We start from the raw sequence: 20,633 nt of genomic DNA on the forward strand, positions 1-20,633 counted from the left end.
AAAATAAAAAGGAGAGAGAGAAAGGGTGGGAGGGAGATAGACAGAGAGGGGAGAGGAAGAAAGAAAGAGCAGAGCAAATATCATATACAAGCATTTCTACACATATATTACAAACTGGGAAAATGACCGCATCATTAAGATATACATAATTCATATAAAATTTTGAAATAAAAATAAAAATCTGTTACAGTCATAACTATTCTTTTTCCACATTTATAACCAGTACCCACACAGGCAGTGACAGAAGTGTAGAAAAAAAGGTGCTTACGAATAAAATGATTGTCTGCTGAACAAAAAAACAGAAAATTGCATCTTGGCTGGACCATCACTTGGACTTAAAAAAAAAAGAAAAAAAAAAAAGAGAGAAAGGGAGAGGGAGAGAGAAAGAGAGAGAAACAGGACCAACAAAAAGGCGATAAACATTTGTTATTTCCCTCTTCAAGGAGTTCCTTTTAATTTTTTTAATTTTTGTACAAATTCGATCGGAGTTTGCGTTTGTTTGTCTGGTTTCTGTTTGTTTTCCTTTACTATAGAGAATATTTTTTCCCAGATACAAATTTAATCATCATCATCATGCAAGTGGGTGAAATGCGTCCATGGAAAAGCGCAAAGGAGAAATCGTGCTTGTCCTAAAAAGAATACAATTGTCACTTTTGCTTTGTTTTTTTTTTTTCTTTTTTTTCTTTTTATATATATAATAATTATTATTTCCCGCCCCCCCACCCTCCCCTCCCGCTGCAGCACCAGCGTTTGTGACTGTTGAAGTTTTAGCTCCATCTCTTGGTGGTGGTGTTGGCTGACGGTGGTGGTGGTGGATTCTCTGATCCCTGTCTGTTTGTTTGCTATTATGTTTGGGTCGGGTTTGGCCTTTTCTTTCCTCCTGGCTGTGTGTGTGCGTGCATGCGTGTGTGTGTCCTGATTCTAGGTTGCCTCGGTTTGTTTTGCTCGGGTCGGGGAGAGGGTGCTTGGCTGTTTGGATTTGGATTTTGTTTGTTTGTTTGTTTGTTTTCCGATATCATACATCACATTCCGAGTCGCTGGAGGTTACCGAGAGGATGGAGGTGCCCGTCTCGGCTCTTTCTGTCAAACTGGAGACGCTGGTGGTCGGACTGGCCGCCGTGGACGGAGACTCGGCCGAGCTGTGTGTCGGGCAGCCGGGCTCTGCCAGCGACCGCATCCCGCTCTGTCCTATCGCCTGGTGCTGGAGCCTGCATCGCGACGGGAGACAAAACAACAGCACAGCCCCTCTGAGACACCGGCCCACGACGACGACGAGGGGACGGCGACCGCCCGAACCCGCCACCGCCCGGGGACAGCCGCGGCTCCGGAGCGGAGCCCCCGGCCCGGCCCGGTCGCCTTCCGCAGCACTTTCCCGGGAAGCCAAGCCGTGCGCCCCGGTGCAAACACAGATAGAGGGGCCTAGGAGAAACCCGTGTCTCTGTGAGCTCCTTAAACGCTGCAAGGACCGGTCTGTAGCGGGAAAAAATCGTACAGGATCCCCATTTTGTGCTCTGGCCGCTATCTGACTAAATTTTTTTTTTTTCCCAGTGCACAGACAAATACACTGGGGTCTGCGGCAGGACCGCAGGGAGGTCCCGTCCCGGGGGTGCAGCGCTACCAATAAAAGAAAAAAGGGCGATGGTGGTACACAGCGTTTCTCTCCGCTCGGAATTTAAGTCTCTTTTCCATCCGAAAGCCCAAATTAGCTTTAAAGTGCTAGTCTTTTCACCGTCAACACTTAGGGGTACATTGCCGTTGAACATTCTTTTAATTCAAGAGGCAATATATATTTTTCAGATTCACTAGTGTGCTGCGAATATTCCTCTGCGCCCATTTATTCCGCTCGAAACCCAAAGAAAGCCTGATTTGAGGATAAGGACTAAAAGTCCTGGGCTGAGCAGCCAGCCACAACCTCTAGCGCCTAGCACTGCCAGTGTGAATCAAAATACACTCTTCGCTCAAATGCTTCTCATCGGGATATTTTCTATTTAACTGCCTGCAAAGAACAGAAAAATGTAGCCGGTTTATTCTACATTTTTCATTATTTTAAGTTGTCCAATTTCAGCATCTTTGATTTTTCTCCCATGTACAATTCCTGGTGCATTCATCTGCTGTCAACACCACTGAGTCAACAAAAGCATCCGTAGGCAACTTCTGTTTATTTACAGTCCTTAGCTGATCTGTTTTCCATTTAATGGAAATTAAATGGCGAGGCACTTTAAGGTTGCATTTCTCCTACAGAACCTTGAATCAATAGCACCAGTGCTATAATTAGGAGGAATTTAAGAGACGGCATTTGCAAGAACAAGAAGTTTTGTTTACATGCTTACAACGGTAGCCAAACTTAAATTAAAATAAAAACAGCGCGTCAAGCTGGATTAAGGGTCCGTTTTCATTTGCAAAATAACTTTTACGGAGGGTGACGAGAAAAGAAAAAAAAAAAGAAAGAAAGAAGAGTGCATCGCTTTTGTCATGGCAAAGCAGAAATTAAAAAAAAAAAAAAAAAAAGGGCAAAAAAAAAGAGACGCCGAGAGACACGCAAATAAATGCAAACGTAAATGCACAGGAAGCACACGAGCGAAGGGCCAGGTCTCCATGTGGTGTAAATAGAGAAACGGGGATGGGGAAAAAAAGAGGTTTCCCGACCTCCTAAAGGCTTCTCTCCCCTTTTCTCCCTGAGCCGAAGGGCCGCGGGCTGTGCGTGTGCTGGTCCCGCCGCGCATGCAGAGGAGCACGAACAATTGGAGTGGAGCCGCCCGCTCTGCAGAAACCCGCGCTGAATCCCACCGCCCGCCTCGGCCCTTCGGCGGGGGAACCGCGCAAGAGCCCGGCCAGACGCAGATGCCAGGCAGCCGAAAGCAAAACGGGAGCCCGCCGACCCCGGGGCCGTGGGGTTTCCCGTCCCCCGCCGCCGCTGCGGGGAGGGAGGCAGGGAGAGCCGGGCTCTGCCCCCGCTGCCGCCGCTGAGCCCCGCATACACACACACACGCAGCTGCCCACGCCCGCCGGTGAGCGCCAGCCCTGCCCGCACCCCGGGAGCCCGTGGGGACCCCCGGCAGGGCTCGGGGCGCGCCAGGCAACTTTGAGCCGTGCCTGCCCCCGCCGCATGCCTGCGGCTGCCGGGAGGCGACCTACCGGGGGACGGATTTCTATCGGTGGCGGTGATGGAGAGAAGGAGGAGGAGAGCAGAGGCAGAGGCGCGCTGCCGGCCGGGCGGCCGCCCAGCCGAGCCAAACCGAAGCCGAGCCGCGGAGCCAAGCGCGGCCGCCCGCGGGGCCCCACCGCCCACCTCGCCCCCCGCCCCGGAGCGGGGCCCCGCAGCCCAACTGACCTGTTTTTAGCCGCCGCCGCTCTGTCTCTTTGCCTTCGGTTTTTGAACCAGTTGCCTACTTGCGTGGGGGTGAGCCCCGTGGCCTGAGCCAGTTCCCTTTTCTTGCTGGGGTTGGGGTAAGGGTCCTGCAGGTACCACTCCCTCAGGAGGCTGCGAGTCCTCTCCTTGAAGCAGTGCGTCTTCTGCTCGCCATCCCAAATGGTCCTGGGCAGCGGAAACTTCTTCCTCACCCTGTATTTATCAACCGGCCCCAGCGGGCGACCCCTTAGCTTCTCGGCCTCCTGGTAGTGCGCTTCGAGCCACATGGCCTGCAACTTGCCGTGGGACTCCTTGGTGAATTTGTGATTCTCCAGGATGTGGTAGAGGTCTCGGAAGTTGCCCGTGTGGAAGGCCACCACCGCCCGGGCGCGGAGGATGGACTCGTGCTTGTTGATGGCCTCGCATGCCCCCGGCGCCACCGGCAGCGACCAGAGGAACCTCCCCAGCCTCTCTATGTCTCCAGTCTCCTCCAGCGTCTCGCAGACGCTGGCCACTTGCTCCGGGGAGAAGTTGAGTGTGGGCAGCTGAAACATTGACAACTCTTCGTGGGGTGCCCGAGAGCTGCCGCCTCCACCGCCGCCGGCACCGGGGCTGCAGCCCGAGCCGCTGCCGCTGCCGCCGCCGCCGCTGGCGAGAAGGAGGGAGCGGTGGTGCGGGTCGGCGGCGAAGTTTGGCAAGAAGAAATGGGTGGGATAAAGCTCTAGCGGGGACCTGAACACCATGGGATGACCGGGGATAGGGGGAGATAAATCAAGGAGAAAAGAAAGAAAGGGAGGAAGAAGGGAGGAAAGGGCACACGCACCGCGCACGCATCCACACCCGCACACGCACACACAGCCACATAGAGGCACGGGGGCACACACACGCACACGCGGACACACACACGCGCACACACACACACGCACACGCACTCACACACACCCGGCCCCGCGCCGCCGCCGAGTCAGGATTCAGTGATTCAACAGCAATCGCCCTAATGACAACAGCCTCATAATATCTCCCCTAAATCCACAGTGAGTGCAGCGCTGAAACATTTTGTTTCGCTTTTCTATTGGTCTTCTGAGTGTCGTTGTGGCGTTGCCATGGCAGCCCCTGCCAATCACTGTCAGCCCTGCCAATCATTACGGAGTACGTAAGGAAGGTTTTTACCACTTCGCCCAAATGCACGGGGGGGGAGGGAAGCGGGGCGGTTGGTGGAAAAGCCTGGTTGTGTTCTTTTTTTTTTTTTTTTTCCCTCCTTAATCTTTGCAACTCCTAATCTCAGCACTTCCCCTTCTCCCTGTCTCTCCCCCCTCCCTCTCCACACCCCTCCTAAATAAGGGATCAAATAATGCGAAAAGCAGTGTGCACATATTTGTTGAATGGGATGAGCAATTAGAGGGTGGAATATTATTGTGATCTTAACGAGCCTCGTTAAAGCTAAAGGAGATATGGGGGGAAAGTAAATGGGCCAGGCTGGGATACACGTTCGGATAAAGGGCTCCTAACTGAGACAATTTACACATGATTTGCACGTAGTTTCACTTCATTCTGCCTATCTGAGCACTAATAGTGCCGGGGAAGAAAAGAAAGATGAGATCATTAGACCCATCCTCACGCCGGTGACCCTCCCAGAAGCAGGCACATACAGTACAGCCTGGTTTTAACCCTGGTTCCCCGAAGAGTCTCTGTCCTCTCCTCCCCTCTCCCGCTCCCTGCCCCTCTCCGCGGAAGGAGGGATTCGCTGCCCGCGGACTTCCGCGGCGGCTCCGCCGAGAGCCGCACAGGGACCGGCTCCGCGCCCGGCTCCGCGCCCGGCTCCGGCGGTGCCCCGCTCGCTGTCTCCCCCGTCCCACGCCTTGCTTCCCCCGCCCTCCGGCTCCTCGCCTTCCCTTTCCCTCTTCTTTCTCTTTGCTCTCTCCACTTTGTTTTTCTTTCATTCCGGCTTTCCTCCTCCCACTCGCCTCACCTCCTCTCGCCCCGTCCTTTCTCCGGAGCCCGGCGACCTTGCGAGGCTGGTCCTCACCCCAAACCCGCCGGGGCTTTACACTGCACCTCTACTTTTCCACGCAGTTTCTGCCGCCAACTTGCAGGGCTTCTGTGCGGGGAGGAGGAAAGAGAGGCGAGCAAAAGCGGGTTTGAACCCAGATTTATTTTATTTATTTTCTTTTTTCTTTTTTTTTTTTCTTTTTTTTTTTAATAATTGGGAGTAAGGAAAATCTCTGTGGCAGTTTGTGTCCATCCCTCAGTAAGACCTGGCTGGGTTGCCAGACCTTGCTACCATGCAACTATATTTATTATTAGGTATGTTGCTTTTAAGAAGATTTAATCAGCATCTTGAGCTGGTAACTCTTTTGTTTAGTTTCTGTAGCTATGGAAGTGTGATTTACAGAGATTTGTACGGGTCATGGACATCTTTCCAGACTTACTGTGTATATTTAGACAGGACTTTGCTTGGTGTTAAAAAGTGTATATTTTGAATAGGTTCACACACAGTAGCAAACAATACCGACATTGTAAAGGCATGTACAACGAGTATTGAAACGCAGCATCCAGACTTCAACTAATCTGCCCTCAATAAAGCTGAAATAATTATCCTAAGCCGCCTTTCTAGAAGAAAAATCATTGAGGAATTCAAAACTTTTTTAAAGATCTTTTCTGCATTCCGATGGAGATCGAGGGGTGAGGCTTGGAGCCCAAACTACTTTCAGACATCAATGGAGGGAAGGAGGGGGGGGAAGAGAGATATTACAATTAAAATGTGAAAACATAGCGTGACTTGCCCTATCCGAAGGATAATAATAATACTGCTATGGGTGGTAGAAGTTCTTTAGCTGGGCTCCAAACTGGTTGTGATCCTTTCACAGCGCACTCCTCGTGAAATAATTCCAAGTGGCAGATGAATAGGTCCAGTTGGAAGAGCTGCTGGACTGGAAGAAGCTCGCTGTATTACACATTCATCTGATTTCCACTAAACTGTCATCGGTGAGCTACATGGCTTCATAGTCCTAATGGAAATAACTCGCCCTCTTAATTTTTAGTGATCTGCTTAAACACTTCTGTTAACAGACTTGAGGAAAACTTGTTTCCCCCCGCCCTCCCTCCCTGGCTCATATTTCCAGTTGTACAGCTAAGGAGGGAAAGAGACTTCTCAGCCCCTCTACAAAACGACTTGGAGGTATTAATTGGACAACAATATGTTTAGCCAAAGATTTTAATACACATACAGACAAAATCTTTTTCTTTGTAATCCTTTTCTTTTATGTAAAGGATTACAGAGGGGAGGGGGGAGGGAATTCCTGCGGGAGTTTCTTAATATTTGATTCCATTTTTCTTCAAGCTGCAAATTAAACTAGCATCAAATGCATTTCCAGAATATAATCCAAACCGGCCTTTTTTTATTATTTTTTTTTTAAATCTCCCAGACGATCACGCACTGGTCGTTTGCCTATAGGTTACATCCCTCTGCTAGGATCCCTGATGAAGCTTCAATATATCTTTTCTTTCTTTCTTTCTTTCTTTCTTTCTTTCTTTCTTTCTTTCTTTCTTTCTTTCTTTCTTTCTTTCTTCCTTTCTTCCTTCCTTTCTTCCTTTCTTCCTTTCTTTCTTCCTTCCTTCCTTCCTTCCTTCCTTCCTTCCTTCCTTCCTTCCTTCCTTCCTTCCTCTCTTTCTCTCTTTCCTTCTTTCCCTCTTTCTTCCTTTCACATGTGAAACACGTAACAACTGCATTTCTGGTGAAAATCTTCCTTCCAAAATATCCTTCTGCAGGGCATTTCAAACCATGCCTACTCCGTGTGCGTGCGTCTGTGTGTTTAAAGCCAAACAAACGCACAACCCTCGTGTGCCTATCAGCTAATACCAAGGTCTTACTGCAGCTCGCTCTCCTCTCCGCGCCCGCGGACGTTCAGCACAGGAGCTCCGCCAGCCAGAAGCTCCTGAGAGGACGCAGCCAGCATCCTAAAATGCTTGCGCCTGTTGTCGCGGCTGGCCAGCGCGGGTCACCGAGGCGCGGTGGTGGTTAGCCAGACCTGGGGAAGTGGATCCGGTGCTCGCCCAAGCCCGGCCGGGGATTCAGAGCTCCCCTAAGCCTGTTAGGGACAGACTCTCATGTCCTGAAATGTGCAAGCAGATAATTGTTGGCGCTCCAGCTTTGTGTGAGGAGGCCAGGGTGTAAATGGCTTTTAATGACTGCAGCTGCTGGCTACAAACTGTCAATGGGATCGGCTAATGCCGAGCCCGGACCCGCCGGCCGCCCAGCCGCAGCCGGGCGGGCGCAGCCGCCGGGCCCCCGCCGGCGGCAGCGCGCAGGGGCGCGGAGCGGCGCGCGGGGCAGTGCGGAGCGGCGCGCGCAGCTGGGAGCGGAGCCTTGGCGCGGCAGCGGGAGCGGGAGGACGGCGGCGGAGGACGGGACTGGGCAGAGGCTGCCCTCTCGAGAGGCTGGGAAAATCCTTTCCGGATCCTGTAAGTTTGCTACGGGCGGGCGGCGGTCCCGCGGGGGGAGCCCCTCGGGGGTGCGTTGCCTCGGGGCCCCTCCTCGCCCCCCCCCCAGCCCTTCCCCACCCCCGCGCTGGGGCTCGGAGGTGCGGAGCGGTGGCAGGCGGGGTCCCCCCCTCGCTGCCGATAGCCATCTTCTCCGGGCTGGGGAACCTGCCGTCCGTTTCCCGTCAATCTTACTTCATCCCACATGATTCATTGTTTTAGCTGCTAGAATGACATGTGGCACTGCAGGGCAGGGGAGCACACCCACCCCACCCCACGAAAAAAAAAAAAACCCAACAACCAAAAAAACCCCAAACCACCCAAACTCCCCCTAAATGTACCAGGACAAGCCTGTGTTCTCTTCTGGAGGTAGCCCTGCGAAGTTGTGTGCGTGTGTGTATGTGTGTGTGTGTCGGGCTGCCAACCTGGAGCACTTTTCCGGGGAGAAGAAGGGAAGCAGAGAGGGAAGCTCTTTTATTTCACTGCTTGTTTTGATGGTCGCTCCCAGGAGGCTGCGATTTTCTGCTGCCTAGTTAGTGCCCCTTAATCCTGATTCGGGAGTGACTCAGTCGACGCTTGCAAGGGCTGATTATTTTTTTTATCAGGGGAGGCAGAAGTTCAGACGGGGCTGGGGCGTAGCGGTCGAGGTACCGGCGAGCGGAAAATGCAACACCGCGGCCGCGGCGAGGGGGAAGGCAAGGGGGGAGAGAGGGAGAGCCCGGGGCAGGTAAAGGAAAACCCATCGCGTTGGTCTTGTTAGGCGTTTTATTATTATTATTACGATTTAAATAAATTTTTGTCAGCCTTCAGTGACAAGCGCTGACAATTTTGCACTGATGTTCTCTTTACAAACACACCTATCCTCCTACTTCCTTCCCTCTTTCTTTCTCTTTCTTCCTCTCCCTCTCTTTTTAGTCACGATTTCCCGAGATAAATGAATGCGTATTTGATGGGTGTGTGAGATGTGGCCCATCCAGCTCCCGTAACACAGCCCTGCCGATGCGATGTGTGCCGTACCGGTTGTGCTTAGAAACAAGTGGGCAAGTGATTTTTTTTTTTTTTTTTTTTTTTTAAGTTTGGATTGGTTTAAGAAGCCGAGGACGGTATTTTATACCTGGTACAAAACAGTGCTCCAGCTTCCAAGTTATACTTTTGGGGATACCCCACCACTAATTTATTTTGCGTAAACACAGAGGCTGGAGGAGGAAAATGTGAGATACTTTTTTTTTTTTTTTTCTTTGAAAGGAGGGAGAAAAGGAGCGCAGCTCGCCTCCGCGACGAGGTGCCACCTTGGGAAGCAGCAAACTTTCCTGAGGAGGCGACGGAGCCGCAGCCGCCACCCGGCTGTGCTCCTTCCTCACATCCCTCTGGATCTGCTGGCAGCTCCCGCCAGCCGAAAGTTACCTGCTCTGCAGCAGCAGCCGTGCAGTCGCTTGCTCCTGAATTAAACACAACTCTTAATGATGTAGCATTATCAACAAGGGACACTTGATTGACTGATCTAGGTATGATATATGTGCTGGGCGTCTAAATTAAATATTAAGTGTAATACTTAGCTCTAATTAGAAATCGTAACCTAGCAATGAAAACTTGAAGAAACAAATTGCGGGGGGGGGGGGGGGGGGGGAGGAGGGGACAGCCTTTAAACGCGGCAGCGAGGAAAGTAACGGTGATATGTACAGGGGCTGACATATTAGCAACAAGCAGCAACTTTGAAATGATTGACGTATCATTAAAGCCATCAGGCTGATTTTAATAATTCTTCTTCAAGAAAAAAGAAAGAAAGAAAAGGAAAAAAAAAAAAGGACGAAATCTCGCAGACAAGTTATTTATTTATCAGCGCATTAAACCCGGGGGAAACATAATTAGACCGAGGGAAAACGAGAGAAGGCGGGGGGAAATCTGGCGACGAATTTAACAAACAAACGTCCAAAAAGCAGCGACGATCCAGCTTGGGGCTTCTGTGGGAGATGGAGATGTCAGAGCTAGATGCCTTCTCCCCCGAGTGTGCCTTCCCAAGGTAAACAAGCACACAGTTGCCTCAACTTTCTCCTTTAGTACAAAGTTCCTGGTGCGACGGAAAATTTGAATATTTTATCAGTCTCTTGTAGTGACCCTCATTAGGTGGGCATCCTGCTAAGGCCCTGGCGTTACAAGAAAGCTGCCCAATCAGAGCATTTGCACGCCTTGTTAGCGATGGTTAATGAAGCTTCCCCATGCACTCAAAGAAAGGCCCCCTCGATGTAGATTTACCTTATGTCAACTCGTTACTTCTAATGAATCGCATCAAAATTCTTCCCTGAATGGGGCCGAGGCGCCCGGACCGGGATCCCCTCCCCGCCCGGCGGAGCCCACCCCTGCCACCGCCGGCACTTTAGCGGAGCATCCGAGACCGAGGTGACGAGGCGCAGTTTGGCGGCGGGGAGGGGGAGAAGAGGCTGAGGGAGGGGACGGAGCGTGCGGCCGGCAGCCGAGGGGGCACCGCAGTCCGCGGGGGGGGGGGGCGCAGCCCGGCCTTAGTCGCGGCTCCCGGCGAGGGCAGCGACTGCGGAGGCTTCGCCGCTGGCAGGTAGACGTTTGCTCTTCGCCTCTAATTTCCAGGCTCCCCTCACCCCCCCCCCCCCCAACCCCCACCTCCCCGTCCCTCTGGGCTAGCATTTTAAAATCAATTAGTATTTTCAATTCTTGAGGTGAATTATTCAAACAAATGTTTGGGAGACCCTGAGGGAGAATTTGGCCGTGACAAAAGGTTTGATTAGCTTTATTTCCCCCAAAAAGCAACAAAGGCGCAGGGCTGCGAGAACAATCCGCTACATCAGGGCATGTTCAATTAAATGAAAGTCATTAGCTTCGCCGTGAAAGCACTACCTTTAAAATCAGATGGGGCGGGCGGGAAGAGGGGGGGTACTCTGGTAATTGTGGCAGGAGGATTTAACAACCCCCTCCCCCTATACACACAAAGCCCTCCAAAAAGAAGAAGGGGGAGAGAGAGAGAGAGGGGAAAAAAACCCCAAACCAACACTTCACTCTTTGGAAATTTGTGCTCAGTCTAAACAATAGGAAGCCCATAATGCAGATTATAACACTCACTGACTCGAATCCATTATCTGCCCTCCACACTGTCTATATATTGATTTCCATATACTTTCTATCGCTCTCAATGACCGAGCAAAGCTCCAGTTAAGAGCCCGCGACACACAGGAGCGCTGCTTGAACTACATCTCGCCATTACAAGCCGAAGCCCGTTGTAAACACGAAATGTTCCCGCTTTCCCGGTGTAGCTGTGAACAAGCACACGACACACACCCACCCACCCACCCTCCAAAGAAGCTGGCAGAGCCCGCTGCCCCGGGACCCCCTCCCGCCGCGGGGAGACCGCGGATCCCCCCGCGGAGGCATATCGAGGTGCGCACGCCCGTGTCCGCGGGAGAAATCCCGAGGCCGGGGCCCGGTGCAACTCCGTCCCGAGAGCGCCGGAGCCGCCTGCGGGGAAGGGGGTCTCGGTCCCCCGCGCTCCCCCCGGGGCGCAGAGCCAGCAAAGCCGGGCGGGCAGAGCCGGGGGGCCGAGCTCCCCGCCCGTGGCCCTCCGCCTTGCAGCCCCTCTCCCCAGCCCTGAGCTCTTAATGAGGGATGACGGTGGTTTCTTTAATTCTGAGACCCAGCAGAGCAGAACTTTTCAAAAGCGGGATCCTGCGGACGGTAAGTTTGATATTTGGATTAAGATCACTTCCTCACGGGCTCTTGTAGTGTGTGTGTGTGTGTGTGTGTGTGTGAGAGAGAGAGAGAGAAACAGAGCGGAGGGACCGAGCTCAGCCGAAAATGGCCATAAAAAAGAGAGAAGAAACAACCAAGGGCACAACCTGATTTTTTTGGGAAGTGCCCTTGAAGGGAGGTGCGGCGGCAGCGGCCCGGCGGGGAGCGGGAGGCGGCCGAGGCTGAGCCCCAGGAGCGCAGCTGAGGTGCCCCTGCCTCCCGGCAACCACCCCTCCAGGCGGAGGGAAAGGAGGTATCGAGAGGGTTAAAGTGCCCCAAGAGAAGCCGAAATTTGGAAGCGAGCGTGTGTGTTGGGGGGAGGGGGGAGTGAAGCGGTAATTCTGCTGCTATAAGGACCCCAAATAATCCACTCGGAACCTGCATAGATCGGGGAGATCCGGAACAGCGACTTAAATGGTCACATCTCCCCCACCTCCCTCCCCTTCTATACTTTAATGAAGATTGTTCATTTCTGTCGAGGCAGTGCTCTGGGCTGATAAGTCCTCCCCAGCTAATATGTTAAAGTTTAAATACCAGCAGGTGCAAATTCGCTCTACTTAAGGCTACAAAAATAATGCCGAAATTCAAGAGGACAAGAAGTTGACCTTTGTATTGTGATTTATAAAAGGGAAATTGCGCTATACATAGCCAACTATTTACCAAAACCCCCCAACCCCCAAAGCCTTGAAAGTGCTAAATTCTTCTTAATGATGCCGAAGGTGAAGTTGTTTCATGTTGGACAAAATGGGCATTATTCTTTGTCATGTAAATCACCCTTCACTTGACCTCAGGTTAGAGGATAATGTTCATTCTTGATTCACACTAAAACTTATTTAAATCAGAGAGTTGAAGAATCATTTCACAAAATCCGCGTAATAAGGTGAAGAGGACTTAGGAATCTTCATTCAAAAAAAACATGGGTTAGGAACGTGTACTAAAAAAAAAAAAAAAAAAAAAAGGTATCTGCTGCAAAACTCCAGGATTAGGAGGTTTCTATTTAATAAAGTTATGCTCCTTGGATTTCCTGAGAAATGTGTATATAATTTCGCATAACAAGATTAAAAGAAAGGAAAAGATATGAATCAAAGGAGCTATAGATACACAAAAGACCTCCAAGTAACAATTACTCTAATACGTATTTTAAAATTGGAAAAGAAGTGAAAAGCCATTTAACAATTGCGTAAAACAGAAATGAAGGTTTGATAAAGAAGATGCAGCTTGCGGTGCTGTTTCATTCGATAAATACACTTTTGGCGTGGAGTGACAGGATATGTTATTTTGACACAAAATGAAAGCGTTACTGCAGATAGAGAGACATAGATATGCACGCAGACAGCTGTATACACTCATTTATAAATTAGTGGGTGCACGTGGAAGGAAATCTGAGCGCCTCTACTTTCCAAAGCGAAGCTGAAAAATATCCCATAGGTGAGGCGTTGGGCTGAGGTAGGTTTAATACTGAAGTGCTAGAGATTATTGGAAATCAAATAAAAATTCGACACGCACTGACCCATTAGAGGATTTAGCGGTGAGGAGGGAGAGATTTTCCAGGGCTTTTGTCGCTAATGTTTCAATGCTAGGCGCTAACTTTAAGAAAAGTGTCAGTAGAATAACAAATTGAGGGCATGAAAGGCCACGGAGAGAAAGCAAGCAAGGATGCTCTTGACTTCTTAGCAGTTGCTTAGAAAGGATCTCGAGCTTAATATGGGGACTCAATCAGCGGAGAGCACAAAGCTGGGGAAAGGGGGAGAGGAAAGTTGGGCTCAGCACGTGCACTTTGGTCAAGTCGCTTGACTGAGCACCGGAGGGGGAGCTGCAGGCGCCGAGCCCCCCCGTCGCTGCACCCCCCTGCCCCCGCCCTCCCTCCCGGCACCGGCCGCCGGCACCCACCGACCGGCCGGCCCGGGGCTGCCGGGGAGGTGGGGGGAAGGGGGAGAAAGGAGAGAGAAGCGAGAGGGGGGGAGGGGTAAGGGTAGGGGGCGAGAAGGGAAGGGGGAGAGGACACCGGGGGCTGTGTCAAACGGGGGCGCTGGGGCAAGCCGCCCGGCTCGGGACTGCCCCGGCACGGCAGCGTCCGGGCGGCCGCCGAGATGGGTAACCAGATAGAGCGTCATTTGCCCCGTTACCGCAGCTCAAGCAGTAGATTTTGTTAGAAGACGCCGTTATCAAACTCGGTCTTTCCGTGAGAAACAGCCGATTTTCCAAACCCAGCTGTAAAGATTTTTAACAGCTTAGCGAATATCACAGATAAGGGAAATCTGGAAGATGCTCCCAGGACATCAGACCTTAATGGGCTTCTTCAGCGGCGGAGGGAGATCCATTCTGCTCCCTGTGCGTATTATACTGCAGACAGGATTCGATATATACTCTATTTAATCTTGCTCTGTGACAGAGCTGTTTAAGTGTATACCATGCCTACATTCTTTGTATCAAGACCAAAAGGATGCATTGTTGAAAGAAAACTATTCAAAATCTTTCATCTGATAGAAACGATCCAGCAACTGTGAGGCAGCTACAGCACAATGGTTCTGTCTACATAATAGGTATCTCATAAAAATACAGCGTGTCATTGCAACAAAAAGTTAAAAGTCTTAAATGTATCCATCTTATGTATTGCATGAAGTCAATAATATTCTAACCTTGCCTGCACCCCGCCATTAAATGGTACACGGCACTTTAAAATCGAGGGCATTGTGATTGAAATCCCAGTCTCTAGCAGAGAAAGAGGGGAACAAGGTAAGTTAAGCGAGGACCATTACGGATGTAATGACCTCAGGGTAAATATTCATTAGGAAGAGGAGATTCCTCTTCTAATACCCAGTCTATTTTCTTTGGAATGCAATAGCACGAAGCCTAATGTAGTAGCAAAACCCTAGATTTAAAAGGAGATTATTGCCAAGTGTGTTGAGTCGAGTTTGGGGGATTTTTTTTCCAGACACTTTCCTCAAGTGGGACGCAAATGCCAAGAATAGGTTTTTTGTTTTGTTGGTTTTTTTTTTTTTTTTTTTTTTAAATCACCTTCCCATTTTATTCGGGCGGCTAGCGAAGCTTGTTCTTTGCTTAGCTCCGGTAGGAGAAAGCAGAGAACATTTAAGCAGCGCAGTTAGCAGCCTTGCCTCTCTCTCTTCCACTGCTAGGTGCACTTAGCCGGCGGAAAGGGAGACTGCACGCAGCCCCGGGGACAGAGTTTGCCTCCTGAACTGCACTTCTCTTTCTGAAGAACAGTAGCTCCGACCTCCAAACCAACTGAGACTGGCGCTTTAAAGTAGCTGCGAACAGCGCTCCCGTGTCTTAACAGGGTCACACAGAAGATTTGAGCCTTTTAATTTCCAAATACGAGAAATTACTCCCTCGGACACCCGTTTTGGGTTTTTTTTGTTTTGGTTTGGTTTTTTGGTTGGTTGGTTTGTTTTTTAATAAGAGAAAAGGGAAGCTGGGTACGATTCCCTTATGCACACAGAAAGAGAGAAGGGATATGTGTAGGAGAAAGCCGAGCAGGGGCACATCTGGCTGTTGGGAGACCGCCCCGTGCTCCTGGCCGCTCTGTTGTCCCCGGCGGGATGGCGGCCGGGGCGGGCGTGGCGCTGCCGGGGGCTCCGAGGGCTGTCGCCGGCCCGGCCCGCGTCCTCGCCCTGTGCGGCAGCCAACGGGCGCGTCGCCTGGTGTGACCTTCAGGGAGCACATTTCAACTGCTAAACATCGAGAAAAGTGCTTCCCTCGCTCGCAGGCGCCATATTAATGCCGGGAGCTGGGGCTGGGGCGAGGGGCGGGCGGTTTCGCAGTTCGTCTAGTTTTACCCAGTTGTTAATTCAAACTGGTCGAGCTCTCGACGGCTCCGTAAAAACAAAAGTACTTTGGGATTTTCCCCCTTCCATCCCCCGTTTCCACTCCCCCCGAGGGGATGCGCTTTGTAATATTGGTCCCTGATTTGGGACCCTCCAGACCATCCTCCCCCTCCTCGCCCGGTGATCCCTCCCCTCGCTGGGGGCGATCCCCGGGTGCGCGGGATGCCACCGCGTCCCGGCCCAGGTTCCCTACACTCACCTTGCCGGGGGCCCCCGTCAGCCCCGAGCAGCACCTGAGACCGCCCAGCTCCCCCCGACCCTGCTGCTTGCCTGGGCGGGGGGTGGGGAAGACGCCCCAAGCTCCCCTTCCTTCCCCCTATTTATGCTGAGGAGGCTGCGAGCAGCAAACAAGAAATTACCCCCCCGTCTCCCCTCGTGTAAAATAATTTCCCAAGCAGGGGGTCCGCTGAGCTCTGCTGAGCTCCCCCAGCTCGCACTGAGACCTGCTGCTCAATCAACGGTGCTGTTTTCTCTTTTCTCATCGGGTTTTATATTTATAATGGGAAAAAAAAACCCCAACTTTTGCAGATGGGCAGAAGTGGACGAAGCAACACCGCGGTCGCTGTGGGGACACAGAGAAGTCGGATAGAGCCGCTCTTCCGCGGGGCCGGTGCAGTCCTAAACGTTCAAGCCCCCCTCAGGATTTCGGAACAAAGGCAACCCACCCCAGCTCCGCCACGCACAAATCTCCATTGTAATACTGATCTTTTCCTCTTTTTTTTTTTTTTTTTTTTCCTTCTCCTTCTTTTTTCTTCCCTTTACCCTGTTTTCCAGCTTGCGGATCCTGAAGGTCAGATGGAGAGGTTACGGCTCTGCATCCCCTATAAATAGATTTTGATATTTAGACAGCTATTGCTACTCAATATTAACTTACAGGATAATGGCGAGAGATCCCGTATGCGCTGAACCTGTTATTCACGAGTGAGCAGCATCTGTCGAATACAATTCTCGTCTTTTCGCCCTGTTTGGCTACAGCGCAAATCAATAGGGCGAAGGACGTCTTGAGGCTGGGGTGGGGACGCTGAGCAGGACGGCTCTGCGGGGACACAGTTGCAAGTACCGTGCTGAAACTATACAAAGGACTTCAGAAATCTGAAGTCAAGAGCCAGGTAGGCACCCACCAGGCTCTGGGAGCGTGGGGGACCCCTTCAAGAGAGGCTGGTGGAAAGCTTCCAGCAGAACAGCGCAGGGTTTGTTCTAAGTCTGTGGCACTTCACTTTAAAACACGGTAAGTGCTGCTGAGGTGGAAGGGTTTATTCCAGGTTTCCCCTCCGCACATCCACAGCCCGATTTCCCCTGTTTCTGACTTAAAAAATCGTGTATTCCGGGTAGACCCGAACCAGACATTCGGAGCTCACCACTAACCCTCTAGTTTACAGAGCACTCAAGGGAAGGCAAGGTCTTCAGGTGTAGGTAATATTTCGAGGGAGCACTAGGGTTTCCTGTTTCCATTTCACAGAGCATCCCCTCTTCCATCAGATCCCAAATCTTCCTCTGCCTTCCGCCACCTGCAAAGCAGAAAGGCTTTTTACACTCGCCAGCCGTCCTGGGTACTGGCACTTCTCTTGCCACTGCGATTAAAATGAAATTCACGGCCGGGACCCCGCTTGAGGCTTTAGAGCAAACACCCCCGCACGCCCGGTACGCACCGGGATGCACCGAGAGGCTCCAGCCAGCGCTTTGGTAGCTGGAGGACATTCCCAGTGTGCGACCCCGTGGGGTGGGTGTGGGGGCAGCCAAGCCCCCGCGGGACTGGGAGAGGAGCGAGGCCAGGCTGAAAGCATCACTTCTCCCTCGTTTTGCTGGCTCATGCGTGGGACCTTGCGCCTTCTGCAAAGCAGAAGCCCTGCGGCACCGGCGGGCGCGCAGCTCTAGAAACTAGTTGCAACCTTTTGTAGCAGGACGGGAAAACGCTCACGCGTTTCCATCCACTTACCTGGGCATGGGGAGAGGGAGGGTCGCGAAGGGGACCGATTATTGCTTGCGTGTGAATTTTGTGGTTAAAATAGATAGCCTGGGGAAGGGGAGGGAAGAGAAAGGCGCTGGTTTAGTTTAATCAATAAAGCGTCTGAAAGAGTTGTCGAGATTTGATTCTCCCGTTTGCTCGTTTAACTCCCTCTTTAATGTTCATGTGTAACACCTGGCAGTTTCGGAGGGTGGTGTGCTCCTTATTTTAAGAAAAGGGATTATTGCCAAGGAAGAGACACAAAAGAGGCAGTTTTAAGACGCTGCTGCTCCCTAAAGCCTTGCAGTTCTACAACCAGCCCAAGCACCAGCGAAACAAACTTTCTGTCAGAAGTTTCCTGATGTTCAGGGGGGACGAGCGCGTCTCGTTGCCCCGCTGGGGACCCGCGGGCTTTGCTCCGGCGGGGAGCGAAGCCACAGGAGCTGCCACCGGCGCCTCTCTGGCCCCGGCCGGGCGGTCCCCGCCACCTCGGGCGGAGGGCTGGCGGGTCACGGGTGAGAGAGGGGGAGCAGGCGTCCGGCAGCCCTGGCCAGGGCGCAGCCGGGCAGGCAGCTGTCCTCCTCCGAGGCGGCCCGGGGCAACGGTGAGGTGCCCGTGGAGGGGAACGGGAGCGCTTGCGCCAAGAGCCCGACCGAAAGAATTAACGCGACTTTTCTGGGTGGTGTCCTTGCTCACCGGGGAGGGAAGGTGCCGCCTTCCCCCCACCGGCCTCCTGCGCCCAGCGCTTCTCCCCGGCAGCTCCGGAGGGTGCCAGGAGGTTGGTTGCCCGGCGCTGCACAGCCCCGGCGCTCCGCAGGCGGCGGTGCGCGGGTCCCGGCGCAGCCTCTCCAGGGTGGTGGTCTGAGGGCGAAGATCCTGTGCTGCCCCCATCTCTCTTTGACCTGATGTGCTGCTTAGGGCGAGCTGTGACGGAAGTTGTCCTCGTAAGCGAAATCGGAGTTTTCGTGAGGTGCAGTCCCCATACATTTTTAACCACAGTGATTACTAAATTAATAGCAGGCCCTAAGACAGATGTCAAAACGTCTTGAAAATGTTTATCTGTGAATAATTGAGAAGGTGGCAAGACGCATTATCTGATTGTATAATGAAATATGTATGAGGAACAGCTGTTTGCAATAGTCACCTCCCGTTGTTTCATTAGCCTAGAGCCTTCTCTTAAAAGATGCGCTTCCCTAAAGTTGCCCATTCAGCGCCGGCCGCTTCCACTGGCGCCAGCGGCCGAGCTGCGCCCGCAGGAGCGGCAGCGGGGAAGAGGGAACCCGGCATTGTCCCTAGGCCAAGCCACAGGCTCTCCCCGTCGCATTTCTCACTGGTGGTTTGCTCCGAGGGCTGCAGGGAGGAGGCACGGGTGGGGTCCGAAGATGTCTTGCCGGGCAACCTCAAGCTGAAGAGGATGCCGCGGGAGGAAGGATCTTAGATGCTCACCTCGGAAATGCAGCAAACAGCCATTTATTAAGATTTCATGCCAAGCAGCGACAGCCTCCTCAACTGCTTCGTGTTGACATAAACTTCCAGACGTCGAGCATATGCTGTTGCACAGCATTGTTTATGTGTGGTACCAGATGTTGCTTCGCATCCTATTGTCTGGAGACAATGTTTAGTTCAGGTTAAAATATCTTTACTTAAACCGCTCAGTTGGCCATTGTATGAGCATTAGTGAAGTGTCATGGAGAGGTAATGGGAAGTCCGGGGAGGTTAGCTCTCCGAGTGTGGCCAGGAGGTCCCTGGTTCATGGTGGGGTTACAGCCACCACTGTCATCTTTTGTTTTCCCTCCTCAGAGAACCCTTGTCCTTCCTCTAAAAGGATGTGCGCCGCTCTCTTTCCCCTCGGAGCTTTCTCCACCGGTTTCATGAAACGGCCCGATGTTTGTTTTTCTAGTTCCCCTAAATCGCCCGAAAGAGGAAAGGAACGCGCGTTTCTGCGTCACCGCCACCCCGGGCCGGGCCGGTCCAGGCGGAGCGGGGCGGCCCCACGCCCCTGCCCGGGGATGCTGGCGCCGGGGGGAAATCGGCCCCCACCGCAGAGTTCACGCCCCAACCAGGACAGCGGCTCCCTCCTCCCAAAATACCGGCCGCCCCCGCCGGCGACCTGGCGAGCCTTCCAGGCCGGCCGGGCAGAGGGGGCGTCGGGCTGCAACTCGGCAGGGCGAGTCGTTCTGTGGCAGCCCCCCACCCGTCGCCCGCGGGAAGCGGCTCGCCTGGAGCCTTTTTCTTCCCTTTAACCCCGCAGCCTGGGCCAGCCGCGGCAGCTGACCTGTGGCAAGACTTTTGCTCCGGGAGAGAGAAGGGAAAAAAGCTATAGACTTTAATCGGATTTCTCCCCAAACACTTCTGGTATGTTGTTGTTATGCATCTATATGGAGATCATTATTTATAAATGAGCGAGTACGATCAGTCGCAAAGACTTTAAGAGCCCGGATTTGTGTCATTAAGTTGAGGGCGGGGTAGAGTGATTTAGCGGGGGACGGAGGTGCCGGCCGGGGGTGGCCAGCTGCCTTGGCGAGCGGAAGGTCACCTGCCGCTTCGCTTTCCGTCTTGCCACCCTGTCACCCTAGGCGAGACCCCCGCCTTTGGAGGCGAGGGAGGCCTCGGCCTCAGCCCCCGTGCCTGGTCCCTACCGCCCCGTCGGACGCGCCCCGGCCGCCGGCGGCGAGGGCAGCCCCGGCCTCTGCCCGGGCGGAGCAGCCGCCGACTCTGCGTCCTTCCACTGCAGTCCTCCTTCACACAATGGAGGCGTATTTTCCTGTAAACTAGGTGCTCCGCTAAGAGTGGAGACGATGTGAGAACATTTCCAGCAGCAGCTGTTTTATAGGTCGAGATAAACCCTACCCCTCTGCTCCCTGACATTTGTAAAGCCACTTCAGGATACAGTTAACATCTCTCTAAATGCCCGAATTAAACAAAAAAACACATTGTGTATTTCAGCTTTGAAAGCAGAGGTTTTGCAACGCGATGCACTGTATAATGTAGATGTATTTGTGTTATTTCTAGCATTTTTGCTTGTGCATAATCCCTTATGCCTTTTATTATAATCCTACACATTACAGTTAATCTGTAATGATACTGCTTCAGAGGGACCTGTTGCACACAGTGATGGTAATTTGTAACCTTAGCAACAGTTTTAAATAAAGATTGTAACAATGATGTCAACCGTTTTTATTCACCATACCGTAAATGGGGTCTCAATATTATTATGCCTGTAGAGGACAGAGTTTAAGAAACATTTATGAGGTTCCACTTT

The 20,633-nt window shown here is 52.3% G+C and overlaps 1 protein-coding gene across 2 annotated transcripts; it reads right to left on the bottom strand.

Moving 5' to 3' along the window:
* Positions 1-527: 527 nt before the first annotated feature.
* SIX3 (SIX homeobox 3) lies at positions 528-4,092 on the bottom strand. 2 transcript variants are annotated; one of them, XM_074168594.1, is made up of 3 exons: positions 3,332-4,092; positions 1,049-1,208; positions 528-629 (listed from the first exon to the last, which is right to left on the bottom strand). In XM_074168594.1, exons 1-3 carry the CDS (start codon positions 4,090-4,092, stop codon positions 528-530), a joined length of 1,023 nt encoding a protein of 340 aa, XP_074024695.1. The 2 variants fall into 2 exon arrangements, with proteins under 2 accessions (XP_074024695.1, XP_074024696.1); XM_074168595.1 differs by lacking the exon at positions 528-629 and having other exon boundaries at positions 1,016-1,208; positions 3,332-3,911; positions 3,981-4,092.
* Positions 4,093-20,633: the final 16,541 nt, after the last annotated feature.

This window comes from Numenius arquata, chromosome 2 (assembly GCF_964106895.1).
Source record: "Numenius arquata chromosome 2, bNumArq3.hap1.1, whole genome shotgun sequence".
Lineage (NCBI taxonomy): Eukaryota > Metazoa > Chordata > Aves > Charadriiformes > Scolopacidae > Numenius > Numenius arquata.

Coding starts and splice junctions, on each gene's coding strand:
- SIX3 (XM_074168594.1), bottom strand. CDS start 4,092: ATGGTGTTCAGGTCCCCGCTAGAGCTTTATCCCACCCATTTCTTCTTG. Junction 1,209..3,331: donor GCGGCGGCGGCTAAAAACAG/GTCAGTTGGGCT, acceptor GTCGCGATGCAG/GCTCCAGCACCAGGCGATAG. Junction 630..1,048: donor CGGGCACCTCCATCCTCTCG/GTAACCTCCAGC, acceptor TATTCTTTTTAG/GACAAGCACGATTTCTCCTT.